This window comes from Hetaerina americana, unplaced genomic scaffold (genome assembly GCF_022747635.1).
Source record: "Hetaerina americana unplaced genomic scaffold, ioHetAmer1.1.p SCAF_3, whole genome shotgun sequence".
NCBI classification, from domain to species: Eukaryota; Metazoa; Arthropoda; class Insecta; order Odonata; family Calopterygidae; genus Hetaerina; species Hetaerina americana.
In genome coordinates this window covers 30,976,260-30,990,872 of record NW_027286874.1, presented here as the reverse complement: position 1 = coordinate 30,990,872, position 14,613 = coordinate 30,976,260, and the positions used below count along the sequence as shown (strand labels likewise).

The window sequence follows — 14,613 nt, the reverse complement described above, 5'->3', positions numbered from 1 at the left end:
TTCCTAATTCTCGCGTCATTTTATTCTTAAGTAAAGGAATACAGGCCTCATCCCAATAATATTCACATCACACATTAGTGAAATTAGGTTCGGATCTGGTGGCGTTGATGCCATAAGGTTACAAAAAAGTGCCGAACTGAATGTCTATCTTTAGGGATGAGCAAAAAATGATAATTTTCGGCTTTATATTTTGATCATAGCAGTTTGACTAAAACGTTACATAAGTACTTTCTATCGTTAATATGCCATAGATGTTTCCTAGATTAATTAAAAATTAAAGTATTGCAGTAATCTTGGGGAATGAAACTCTCTTGAAATTTTTGCATTTAAAATCCACATTTTCATTAGTTTTAAATAGGATTACAGAGCAAGTCATCCACAAATCACCTATATTGGCCAGGCACGTCAATCCCATCGATAGCATTTTTCAGGGAATAGATTTTAAGGAATTATATAGAAGACACTCCTCTAGAAATATAACTTTTACTATTTATTAGTTAACCAAGTGATTTGGTGTTAAAATATCTTCCATCTTATCCAATATTTACATGCAGGTATATAAATATGCAAGGGATTATGGTAAGCCAGGATAGTTTTGTGTTCAATGTTTTTCATTTACTTTCTCCGACTGATGTTAGAAGCTGACTGAAAATATGGTATAGGGTTGTATAGTTCTTCCATTATAATGTGCGATAGATATGCAACCTCCACAAAACGTTTTGGCGATCATGTCGTCTTCATCAAATGGATGAACGTGATGCCCATGAAGGATTGTTCTCTGGGCGAGGTCATGGGGAGCTGGAGAGAGATAGAGGAGAAGGAATGTATGGTGAGTGAGGATGCCGGATGATGGGGGGGAGGCAAGTTGTTAAGGAGTAGGTGAGTGGGCAAGTGGTGTGATCGGAAGGTGGTTGGGGAAGGTGGCATAAATGCCTCACATTTAACACCTGGAGCGAGGAAGCATTTCGTTAGCCGTATGTCATCTATCTCTCAACTTCTTTCCCAGATACTGCTTCCAGAATCTGCATTGCAGATTCTGCAAGCAGTATCCAGCCTCCCTGAATCTGAAATGCAGATTCAGAGTAGCTGGACCTGGGGACTCACCTGAATCTGTAATTCAGATTCAGGGCAGCATTCTAGGGCATTGAAATTTAAGCAGCTATTGAATGATTGGTTATTAAGGGAGGTGTGTTTTGGGATAGGATATTTGCTGAAGTCAGTAGATTTGGTGGAATGCCGGTGATGCTATGCTAACTATGCTATAGTTAGTTGCACGTAGTTAGTCCATTCAAGATTTTCCTTACTCTTACAGCATTACCACATCATTTTCAATTTACTTGGCCCAGTGGGAACAAATTTGAAAAATTTTAAATGTGTTTGTATAAAATACTTTTGCGACAATAAATATTTATGCGCAAATCATGCCAGCAATTTATTTCCTGCATGCACTAGTTTTCTTTCTCCGTCCTATCCAAAACCAGATAAGCTTTTCCACATCTTCCAACATGTATGTTGTGTTGTTTTCTACAACTGCTCTCTTCACTTGATTGTTAACCAGCTCAATCGGATTGTTCTTGCAGTGGTAGAGCGGAAGACCCACAAGTTCATGCCACATTTCCTAGGCAAAATTGTCAAGCTCCTAGGTTTTTGGGCATTTTTTTATGTCTGACAGTGTCAGCCGCTCATCCCATGTAAAATTGGATTTTACTCAATTCCTTTCATTCCAAGTCACTGGATAATATGTGTCTTTCTCCACCTGGAACTTCTGCTGTGAGTGGTAGTTGGTCTTCTCCATCGCAATCACGTATTCTTCCTCGAAACAGTTTAGAAGTTGATGAAACTAACTTAAGAATAGAGTTCCGTTTATCTCTGAATGGTAATCAGGCTTCATTGGACCCTTCACACTTTGGAAAACTAGCTTGGCTTCTGGTATGATCCCTGCATCACCAGACCAATTTTTGCTTACCATATCTCTCACTGGTGGATTTTCTTTTGAAGGACTTGGCACATGGCGAATATTGTCTCATGTAGTGTTTAAGTGTATGTTTATTACATCTTTTTTCATCCATTCGTCAAGCTATAAAAATTATGAAATTAATGAAGTAAATAGTTTATATTTAGTGTATTATTGATTTTCTAAATGTCTTGTCATTACATTTGTATTTAAATATTGTGACTTCCAAGTCACATTGGGGCATTACATGAACTTTACATTTGTTTTTAAGAAATGGTTTTTATGACCATTTCATAAAAACAGATACAAAGGTCGTACAAATGTGATGTCATACCTTAGTTAATAAAGTGCGTTTTGTCAATTTAAAGAATAACACCCTTAGAATGGTTCCATAGCATTTGTTGGGGGAAAAAATTAAGATTACCAAAGTTATAAAAATGAGTGGTTATCACTCAGAAGATTCTTTGGTTAGTATTGGCTCTGTTGATGAGTAACCAGTGTTATTTACTAGACATCAGACATAGCATTGAATGTGATAGTGAAGGGGAAGAAGGTTTTGTGATACCAATTATTTTTTGATTAAATATTAATCCGGAAACACCACTTTCATGACCTTTACATCTGACTTCTAACAATGATATATATAACAATAGACACAAGCACCCAAACCCTAGGTGGAAAAACTGACCTGGGCAGGAATCAAACTCAAAACTTCTGGGTTGGCAGGTGAAGATGTTATCCTGCCGCCACCAAGATTGGCATTATATGTGAATTGTTGGGATTGTAAAATTTTTGAAGTGGCATATTAATGTGAGTGCCATATGAATTTAGCCAAGAAAAGCGTGACTTGAACAACATGCCTAGCAGGCAGCTGCTCGGGCTATTTGGGAGGGGCGAGGTACAAAAGGGTATGCAGGAATAAGGTGGCCTTGGATGGACTATTTTCTTGTCACTCACTGTAACTTGACTATATCTGTGTTTACACAGTTTTTACGAAACATTGAGGTATATGTTGGTAAATTCTGACCAGGTGAGTTTTCAGGGAAGGTGGGTGTAAATGTGTTTGTGTGTGGATTCCTGGGGAGGGGAATAGCTGGGTGGGTGGGGATAGAAATTAGGGAAATGAGTATGGGTACTGAATGGGGGTGGAAAGGAGGCATTGGGTATCAGATTGGTGAGGTTGGTCGGAGATGTAATGCATGTGAATGATGATGATCCAAATTTGTATGAAAAATGGAGGCATCAAGGAGGGCCTGGGTGGTCACTCAATTGGGAATCATTTGATAACTTCAAAGATTTGGGGTAAATGGGGTGAGGGGCTGAATATTTTGAAAATGTCTGGAATTGTATGCCCTAATCATGAATGTGAGTATGGGAATCAGGCTTATCTGATGAACTTGACCTTTGTACATGTTAATATTTGCTAGCTATCATCTTGATATTGTTTCATATTTGGATATTATTTTCTTATGTTTTTGGTAGAGCCTGCCTTATCACAATCAGTTGCATTTGCTGGTCGGATGAGCTTTGACAGTTTTGACATCAGTAAAGTACTTCAGAATGGAACATACCTTATGGGATCAGAAGGAAAAGAATATGACTTGGAAGAAGAAGTTTCACGTGGTCCAGGTATTTTCTGAATTTTGCATGCTTAAGTGCAGCCACATGCTATTAGTACATGTGGCAAAATAATTTTTAAGTCAAGATTGCTTAAACTGTAAATCACTATGGAATGTCTACATCAATCCTTTTGTTCGAGTTTTTTGTATCAAAAAACCGAAGTCTTTTTTACGAAACATGATAACATCCATGACTTTTGGTGTGTGGGTGATCTGAATACTTTCCGACCTCAGAATGAAGATGGCAGCACTTTTCAACAAGAGTTCTATAATTTGCTTTTGCATATCTTACAAGGTACTTGCCAAAAATGTCAGCCAGTTATCTTCAAAGAGGTAAATCAATGATGCAAGAATATTATGCATCGTTACTTGACAAGCTGAAGGCAAAATTTGCTCAAAAACGATGGCATATGAAGAATAAAAAAGCTTTTTTCTATCAGGACGATGCACCTGCTCACACTTTGGTGGTCGCCATGACTAAATTTTTTGAGTTGCACTTCGAATTGGTTGACTACTCACCATAATGACCAGATCTGGCCCCCAGTGACTTTTTACTGTTTCTTAACTTTAAAGTTTCGCTTGGAGGACAGAGATATTCATTGTACGATGAAGTTATTGTGCACATAAATGCCTACACATTTTGCAAAGAAAGATCAACTACTATTTGGGAAGGTTAAAGAGCAACACTGGATAAAGTGTATCTACTTATAAGTCAACTCGACTGCTTAGTCTGTTGACTACGTTGAAAAATAAATTTTAAAATGTCACTTTTATTTCTTAGGTGGGAACTTTTTTGGAACGCTCATGTATATTAGTAAACTTGATCCCTTCCATTAATCCTTACTAAATATTAATTAGGAATGTTAACATGTAATGTACTTCTAGAGGGATAATTTTCATTATTCATCATGAAATTTATAGTAGTTATAAATTTTATTTTTCTTCAAAGAGATACTATGTCTATTATTTTATATAAGATGTAGCATGCTGTTTATCAAATACTATGACATTTCATATTTTTTATAGATGCACGTGAGAAACTGGCTCGCCAACGGCAATTGTTAATTGAACGTTTAGGCCTTGATGCACCAAATCGTATTGGAATGGATATTGGCATGGATATTCTTACCACAGATGACTTTGTCCATGTTAAACCAGAAATCTCAGACAATGCAAGGATGGGAGAACCTATTAGGGTAAGTGCTTAGGTTGGTGGGATTACATTTGAGTTCTTAGAAAAATCATATATGCATAGGAAAAACTAGTTTAAACAAATCCCTTATTGCAGAAAGATTCTGTTCACTGGTTTATATTGTAATATAATGAGGTTAAATAAATGAGAGCAAGTAAAGCCCTGCTTCTTACTTGACCACAGAAATCATAAAAACATTGAAAAAAAATAATAATGAACACTTTCAACTATAGAAGTCAGTAGTCATTCACTACTTAATGCAATCTTTCAATATTGTTCTCCCTCCCCTTACTGAGTCAGGTAATGGTTCTGACAGCAGCTATAAGGAAATCAACTGATATAGCCGCTGTGAATGTGAAAGAGCACGTTGTTAGTCATTATGCCATTTCACTTAGAATTGGTTGAAATTCTTGTTAACTTCTGAATATTAGCTTAACGGATTGATCCACTAATTGTGAATTCTGATATTAGTAGATTGAGCCTACCCTTATATGATCAGTAATGGCATTAAGTGGCTGCAGCTATGATCATAGCTGCAGCCACAAGCAGCACCTACCATATTGTCTGATGCACAGTTATCAGGGAAGGTAAGAATTTAAAGCACTACCCATTGGGAGCCCCTTCCAGTGCACATTCTTAACTCTTGTCCAGGCAAGTAAATTAAATACCAATAAATCAGTGTGATACATTTTAGAGGATCCCTCTTCATGTCAAATTCCCTCATTCATGTAGCTGTGTCATCATTTCATCACCTCTTTTGCCCATTTTGTTTGCTGGTGTTGACCCCTCATGGGCAGGTGTCTTATATGCCATTTTGATATTATGTGTTTCAGTTCTATGTTGATTTTTTTGCGCTAGTATTACAAGACTGACAAGATACATCTTGTGACAAAGAAGAAAGGCATTGGATTTAGCCAAAGGATTGACATTAATCTGGCATATGAAAGGGATAATCCAAATTATGCCAAAATTGGTAGACAATATGGTTTATTGGCTGTTCACCATTTTTAAGGGGAAAGAAAAAATTAGGTCCCAAGTATTTAGTGTCTGGAAAAAAAATTTCTTGAGCAAATTCTAAAGAAGTGTGAAAGAACCCATGAAATGCTTTTGTCAACTAATCTCATGAGTATTTCCTTGTTTTCGAAAGGAAAACATAAATCCTAAATAATAAAGCTGGTTGCTGGTCACATAATTAGTGGACCCTGGCCTAAAATAAAACAGCCATTGACCATTGAAGAAGGTGGCAATTGAAAAGAAGGGGATCAAGTTTTGAGTGGGAATTATCACTGCAATATCTTCCTTACAGCTATTAATTTTTAATAATGTTTATTCTATCTCTATATTTTCCTAAATTTTGCATTGCAGGAAGTTATTCCAAAAGTCTTTTAGCTGATATTGTATTTTAATGCAACAATTTCAGAGCGTAAAAATCATTCGCCTTGACTGGGACTCGAACCCAGATCCCTCAATATCCGGTCGAGTGCTTTAGCCACTTAAGCTACCGAGGCGTCCTCTTAAACTCTGAAATTTTGGGGCTTTTAAAGGAACTAGATGTTATGACGAAATACCGTACATACAATGTCACATGCATTCGTAGTCGTGCGCGAGGCGCCACTGTCCACGAGGTTAAAGCCAACTTTAAACACGTATGGTGTTTTCCCTTTGACAAATTCCAAAGAAACTGCGGGAGATGCCGCAACAGTAACTTTTAACGGAGTCATCCGATAATGTGCATTTTAATGCAACAATTTCAGAGCGTAAAAATCATTCGCCTTGACTGGGACTCGAACCCAGATCCCTCAATATCCGGTCGAGTGCTTTAGCCACTTAAGCTACCGAGGCGTCCTCTTAAACTCTGAAATTTTGGGGCTTTTAAAGGAACTAGATGTTATGACGAAATACCGTACATACAATGTCACATGCATTCGTAGTCGTGCGCGAGGCGCCACTGTCCACGAGGTTAAAGCCAACTTTAAACACGTATGGTGTTTTTAAAATTAAAATGCACATTAGCGGATGACTCCGTTAAAAGTTACTGTTGCGGCATCTCCCGCAGTTTCTTTGGAATTTGTCAAAGGGAAAACACCATACGTGTTTAAAGTTGGCTTTAACCTCGTGGACAGTGGCGCCTCGCGCACGACTACGAATGCATGTGACATTGTATGTACGGTATTTCGTCATAACATCTAGTTCCTTTAAAAGCCCCAAAATTTCAGAGTTTAAGAGGACGCCTCGGTAGCTTAAGTGGCTAAAGCACTCGACCGGATATTGAGGGATCTGGGTTCGAGTCCCAGTCAAGGCGAATGATTTTTACGCTCTGAAATTGTTGCATTAAAATGCACATTAGCGGATGACTCCGTTAAAAGTTACTGTTGCGGCATCTCCCGCAGTTTCTTTGGAATTTGTCAAAGGGAAAACACCATACGTGTTTAAAGTTGGCTTTAACCTCGTGGACAGTGGCGCCTCGCGCACGACTACGAATGCATGTGACATTGTATGTACGGTATTTCGTCATAACATCTAGTTCCTTTAAAAGCCCCAAAATTTCAGAGTTTAAGAGGACGCCTCGGTAGCTTAAGTGGCTAAAGCACTCGACCGGATATTGAGGGATCTGGGTTCGAGTCCCAGTCAAGGCGAATGATTTTTACGCTCTGAAATTGTTGCATTAAAATGCACATTATCGGATGACTCCGTTAAAAGTTACTGTTGCGGCATCTCCCGCAGTTTCTTTGGAATTTGTCAAAGGGAAAACACCATACGTGTTTAAAGTTGGCTTTAACCTCGTGGACAGTGGCGCCTCGCGCACGACTACGAATGCATGTGACATTGTATGTACGGTATTTCGTCATAACATCTAGTTCCTTTAAAAGCCCCAAAATTTCAGAGTTTAAGAGGACGCCTCGGTAGCTTAAGTGGCTAAAGCACTCGACCGGATATTGAGGGATCTGGGTTCGAGTCCCAGTCAAGGCGAATGATTTTTACGCTCTGAAATTGTTGCATTAAAATGCACATTAGCGGATGACTCCGTTAAAAGTTACTGTTGCGGCATCTCCCGCAGTTTCTTTGGAATCTGATATTGTATATTCTTAATTACAGAGAGCTGCTGTTGATGTGCTTAAGCAAGAAGTTGGCTTAAGCTCAAGAGAGATAAATAGAGCAAGAAGAAAAGCACGTCTTCTGGCCAAACAGAAATCTATTGAACTGTCTTCAGCAGAGGAAGCAGTTGCATGCACATCAGATCATTGCCAGGCCATGGATTGCACTGCACCAGAGAAAAAGAGAATTAAATTAGAAGATGACACGGGAAAGCTGACAAAGACAGAGGAGATGCCATCATTAGTATTTAGTGAAAGTGTACCTGATAGCACTGGTTCTTGGGGAGAGGTGAGATTTCACAGGATTAATAATATGTTTTGAAATAACTACACCAAAAATTAGGGACGAATTGTAAATAATATAGTTTTAATAATAAATTATTGGATTTGGAAGAATATTTACTTGGATTAAGGATAAACCAAAAGTCAGACATGACTCATCAAAGAGGAGTGCATAGAGGTCCAAGAAGTTTTAAATGTGCATACTTCCTATTATGACTCTGATGACTTTAATTTTATCTTTTTCTTTGATCATTTTTATTTCTAATTACTGAAAATATTAGCTCTTTTCTCAATCATTAGAATTTGAAGTTTTCATAAAGATAACAATCACAAATAATAAAATGTTTCTACTTTCCTTTTAACCAAGAGGTGCTCAACTGACTATTTGAGAGGCAGAAAAGGGCCCAAGAAAGTTACTCAAGCAGGCCAAGGCTCAGGCAGCTTGGGCCTTTATCCCCATTCCATTAAGTTTCTCGCAGGGTTTGGCAACGCAATGGGGTACCTCTCACCTTCCTAGTTCGGCCCACTATCAGTCTCTATATAATTTTGTGCACGTGCCATCTTTCCACTTCAGGGATACTCGGGATAACTATGGCACAACTCTTTTATCCCCCGACCTACCAAATAGGTGGTCTACCCAAGCTCGGTCAGCACCTGAAAATGAGTTAAATGGCTAATGCTAAACTATTAGTACTCCATTGCAATGTTATGGAGTGGAAAATATAGTGGTGGATTACAGAGATGGGGTATTGTATTGTTTAAGTCCACTCAAAAGTCAATAAAAAATTTATAGAATATAGGCTAGTCTTTTTTGTGGTAATTGAATAATGATAGTTTTTAATTGAAAATGTGCAGGTTGGTAACTGTATTGTGTCTGAATTTTGTTTGAGTGTTTCATTAATGTTATGAGCCATGCAATTGGAAGTTAGATTTCCTGAAAATATTAACTCTTTCTCATTTGTATAAATTGGAAGTTGTCATAAAGAAAACAATCATAATTTATTTTCAATTTCTAATGATCCCTGCATACAAAGAACTGTGGGAGATGCCACAGCAGTAACATTTAACAGAGTTGTCCGCTAATATGCATTAAAGTGCAACAATTTCAAAGTGTAAATTTGACTTGTGGAAAGCATATTGGGGCATTATTTGCATATTTGAAAATGTTTGTTCTGGGATGACTTAATGAGAAAACTAGTTATAGATTTATAATTATGTTTATTTTAGGCAGTTGAGTGGCCCTTTGAGGGATTTTGTGATCAGTTATCCTTGGACCTGTTCAGTCCTCGATGGGAAGTAAGGCATGGAGCTGCCACATCTCTACGTGAAGTTATACGTCTGCAAGGGGCAGGTGCAGGAAAGGCTGCAGATATGACAAAAGAAGAGGTAAGTAATATTAACTGATGTGATTCTTCACTTTGAAAAATCTATTATAAAACCTAATGCCATATTGTGCTTGCTACAAATTTGCATAACGACCATGATATGATCATGATACTGGGTTACTTTAGTCTTGGTCTATGCCAATTCACACTGATAGTTCCATTTCCTACCAATTCTAGTGTAGTCCCTGTTAATTGTGTTCCTGATCACCCAATGCGGTGCGTATTTGATGCATTAAGTTTACTTCAAATTTTCAATGAAAATTTTTCTGTTTGAGATTATGGTTACAATTTCTCTTGCCTTTTTCACTATTCCAGTATCTTTCCATTTCCATTCTCTTCTGGTCCATACTCCTCCACTTACTGTAAATACAGGTAAATCAACTTCCCTGACTGGAGGCATCATAAAACTTAAAGAAGCAAGTTTGAACATTTCTCACTACAGATTGATGACTCATCACCCTTAATATGATGAAATATTCTTTTGGAGGAATGCTGTTGGGCTGTGAACATAGTGATATAATACTGTTACAGTATTGTGAACTTTGGTGTGCTTTATCCATCTTAAAATCATGAAAGTATATTTTATCAGTTAGCCTTGCAAGACCAGATTGTGTTCAAAAAACAAATTTGTATTTAATCTTAACAGTATGCCCCTCAGTTATTTGATTCTCCTCAGATGGAAAAAACATTAGTGCATATTTCTTTGTCTCTTATTTATTTACTATTATGTCATCTTATTTTGTTATTGATGTCCTCTTACTCCTGGTATGATAGGTATTTTGTGAATTTATAAATTATTTCAGATAATTGGGATGAGAATATCCCTCTAGAGAGGGAAATTGTGACCTTCGTGCAGGGCAAGAGATGAGAATAATGAAAGAGGGAAATGGTGAAAGGGGCCCAGGCTCTATACATTTTCTTGGATTTCATTTTAACTTATTGAGATTACTTGATTTAAATGTTCTCTCACTTATTATTTTTTTACAGAGTTAGGTAGCATAACTCCCTTTAAGATCTGGTGCTTTCCCAGCATATCTGCTCGATGAAATTTTCTGAGTTCTTCCACCAGGTCATGGGTTTCATGTTGGCTGACATTTCAATGCTCGACTCGTACATCGTCCTCAGGGCAGATGAGTGCCAACTCTGCATTTTAGCCGTCTTATATACACGATCGCATGGGTCAGGTGACTCATGATTGGTCTGTGGTGGAGAAGCCTCCCGATTGGTCCTCATGGTGCCGTTGTGTTCTTTCTTCTGTAACCTTCCTCAGTACCAGTTTTTACGTGTTGCTGCGCGAATAGACGGAATATCTATTGAAATTACGACTCACCATTCGTATTTCAATGGCCTCATTAAGGAAAAGGAGAAAACAATAGCCACGGCCTGGCTGCCTGTATGTCTCCTCGATTTCTGGGAAAATATCCGGGATATTGGCAAGGTATAAAATCGAGGCCGCCCATGAACCTGCGGGAAAAATTAGAAACCTCATCAGAGCCAAGGACCCAACTGGCTTAAAGACCCCAGGCATTTACCAAGTCCTGTGTGCCTCTGGAGATGTCTACATTGGAGAGACGGGGGTGGACCATTGAGACCAGGTCAAAGGAATGCCAGGGACACCTGTGGCTGGGGCATTTGGAGAGATCAGCCATTGCTGAACTCAGCATTGTGATGGATCACTCCATTAACTTCCATGGGACAAGGTTACTAGGACCATATCATTAAATAGGCCATTGAAAAGGCAAGTCATAATTTTGTTAGAGATTCTGGCTATACCCTCAGCAACGCGTGGAAACTGGCACTGAGGAAAGTTAGAGAAGGAAGAACAGAACAGCACCATGGCAACCAATCGGGGGAGGCTCCTCCACCACGGACCAATTATGAGTCACCTGACCCATGCGCTCGTGTATATAAGATGGCTAAAATGTAGAGTTGGTGCTCATCTGCCCTGAGGACGATGCACGAGTCAAGCATCAAAACGTTGACCAACATAGAACCCCTGACCTGGTGGAAGAACTCAGAAAGCTTCATCATAACTTCCTTTTTTCAAATGGAAAATGTCAGGTCTTCCCGGGTCAGGGGTTCCATGTTGGCCGACATTTCAATGCCCCATCATCTACCCTGAGGATGATGCACGAGTCGGGCATCGAAACGTTGGCCAACATGGAACCCCTGACCCGGTGGAAGACCCGAGAAAACTTCATCAAGCAAATATGCCAGGAAAGCACTAGATCTTAATTAAAGTATAGTTAAGTCCACACTTGAAAATAAATCTTTTACAAAAATTATTTTGTGTATGAAAAATGTACTTATTTCACAAAAATATTTTAGAAGAATACTGCCAAATGTTCACAATTGTCTTCATTGAAAAACAATTTTGTGTATATCCTTCAGTCTCCTGATTGGGACCAAAGCCACCAATTGCAATTAGTGAGTATTTCTGCATTACAAAGCAAATGTGATTTTTTCAGTTTTTACATAGGTTGCATAACCGTAGATCTATTGTAGGGATGCAACATACCCTGGGAGACAAAGACAGACTCAATAATCTGAGGCCAGTTGTCAATGCAGCATAAATTTGAATGTGTGCATTCAGAAGCTCCTATTATCTTTTGCTGATTTATTTGTTAGCTTCCTATTATGACTTAGCTTAATATGATTCAAATTACTTTTTGAGTTTCACTCTGTCCTTCATCATACCACACTCTCCTGAAACCCACACTTTCCATTATTTGCCTCCTTCCTGACCAGTGACTTTCCATCCAGCAACAGAATGTTGGCAGCAGCTTCCTGGCTAAGCTGCTTCCACCCTATGCATTCAATAGGAAATGTGATCGGTGGAGAAGGTAGGAATTTAAGGGGTTGTTGACTCAGAATCCCATGCCAGTCAGCCCTGAGTAGCTTCCACCACCCCAGTTAGTCCCTGCCAGTCCACAGTCTTTGGATAGGAGTCAAGTGAATTTAACAAATGCCGATAAAACCAATATTAGGGATGCATTTTTCATGATGATTTGGTCTTATTCATGTCACTATTATCACATTTTTTGAACATTTTTACTGCTAGGTCATAACTCTTTCATAGGTGGCCAAGGGACTTTTATATTGTTGTGAATTTGAATGGTGGGCATTTCTGTCCTGTATCACCACTTAACGGTTCATTTAACAGTTAGGCAAGCCTGTGTATGGTGGAGAAAGCCTTGCAAAAAAGCTTGCATTATCAAGGCATCTGAAAGAAAGAATAAAAAATTGAACTGAAACTTGCAGGCATTGTGATTTATCATTATCTTAGCTTACCATTATAGAAACCAAATAAAAACTATGGTCTGTTTTTAGACTGAATTTATATTGTAAGAGGTGCAGGCCATGATTTCCTCCCTGGTGCAATAATCTGAGGAGCATTTGGGGAGACTGAAAAATATTTGGTATGTTTACAGCTCTTTCTCTAGCTCTACAGATCTCTGTTACTCAGTAACCATTTAATGAATGGTAAATGAATTACTCTGTCTTATTGTTCAATCCCTTTTATGTTTACCTATTTGATAAGTTTTGAATCATTTTTTTTCCATTTTATGGCTTTCCTTGAGTATGCAAAATTCTTGGGAATTACTTTCTCCTTTTTGATTGGGCATTCTGACTACTAAGCAAAGAAGTAGTGTTTGGATATCACCACTTTAAAAGAAATTCAAGTTACTCTTTGATAATAGGAATTTGAGCTCTCATCTTTGAGTAAATTTGTGATAATCAACATTGTACCTTGTGTAATGACAAAGAATAATTTTAGAATCTTTAGAGTAATTTATTTCACTGTGATTAAAAGAAATGAATGCTTTGTAAAAAAACTTAATCCTATTTGTAGATGGAGGAAAGTCACAGACTGTGGTTGGAAGATACAGGACTTCGATTGCTCTGTGTTCTTGCTCTTGATCGCTTTGGTGATTTTGTATCAGACCAAGTGGTGGCACCTGTGAGAGAGACCTGTGCTCAAGCTTTGGGTAAGTCATGTTGGCGAGAAAAATATTTGCATACTTATTTATAAAAAATATTTGGAAGTTAAATTAATGGAAAATATTTTGTCCACCAATTGTGATTAGTGGGAAAAGTTTGGAGATTATTGAGTTCATGAAGCATAAATATTGTCATCGCCACGTTTTTGTTTCATAGTATACTATTTTTCAAAATATGTATCATCTCAAAGTCCATTTATTGTAGATGTGGCTTCGCTGCTCAGAAAGCAGAACATACGTGATTTTCTCTTTGTAGAATATGTATTGATATGAGTAATAATTGTGTGATAATGTATGATCTTTTCACATGGAAGGGAACCTGTGCAGTAAGTTCATGCATCTCCTCTTTAGAGGGAAGATCTCTCATCACCCATAACGTCTCTTTAATGTTTCAGAGTGGGCAAAATTGAAGAGCATTTATTTATTTATCACGCTCCCCTTAGATCTTCAGCTAATTATAAGTACACTTGTACTCTATAAAAGAATGAGTGGGTGCGTAATTAATTGAAAATGACAATTTGAGGTGCTTGTGTTTCGTTAGGTAGATCCTAGCTTCTTCCATAACCTCCGAAGTATAAAGTTTACGCATTGGTATGTACATAAGTTTCTGTAGGATTTTATTTGCTCAAGTGGTCCCAGACCTTTTGTATGCCAGTCAGGTTTGGTTTCTTCATAATTCAATTGTTTTTGTGAACCAGTTACAGATCAAGGCATATGCAGTCAAAATATGCATTCCAGTTGTGTTTTTGGAGTGTTAGTTTTTTGGTATTTACCAGTGTTTTAGACAAATAACTTCCACCATGTCACGCCTGAGACACTGTCTCAGGTGTGACATGGTGGAAGTCTTTCTTAATAAATGAATGCATTTTGCGGCTTCCACATGAATATTTATTTGGGATGACCATGGTTTCATTGCAAGGGAACATCTTCAGGTGACAAGTAGCAATACAGAACAAGTATATATCAATCACCAGAGGGGGGAAGGGGTCAATAGGGAAGGACCAGGTAGCAGGAAGGGAGGGGTGGGAAGGTGTAAGTGAGATGAAAAGGGGAGGTAGTGGGGTGGGGGGGCATTATGTGATGGG

At 38.2% G+C, this 14,613-nt stretch overlaps 1 protein-coding gene across 2 annotated transcripts in view; it reads left to right on the top strand.

Annotated features, from left to right (window-relative positions):
- Positions 1-14,613, top strand: part of Hel89B (histone acetyltransferase 1) — a 68,757-nt gene that overhangs the window by 942 nt on the left and 53,202 nt on the right. For both annotated transcript variants that reach the window (XM_071588679.1, XM_071588680.1), the window contains exons 4-8: positions 3,437-3,583; positions 4,600-4,769; positions 7,862-8,149; positions 9,370-9,528; positions 13,381-13,516. In XM_071588679.1, coding sequence (XP_071444780.1) covers positions 3,437-3,583; positions 4,600-4,769; positions 7,862-8,149; positions 9,370-9,528; positions 13,381-13,516 — 900 coding nt within the window. The remainder of the gene's footprint in view (positions 1-3,436; positions 3,584-4,599; positions 4,770-7,861; positions 8,150-9,369; positions 9,529-13,380; positions 13,517-14,613) is intronic.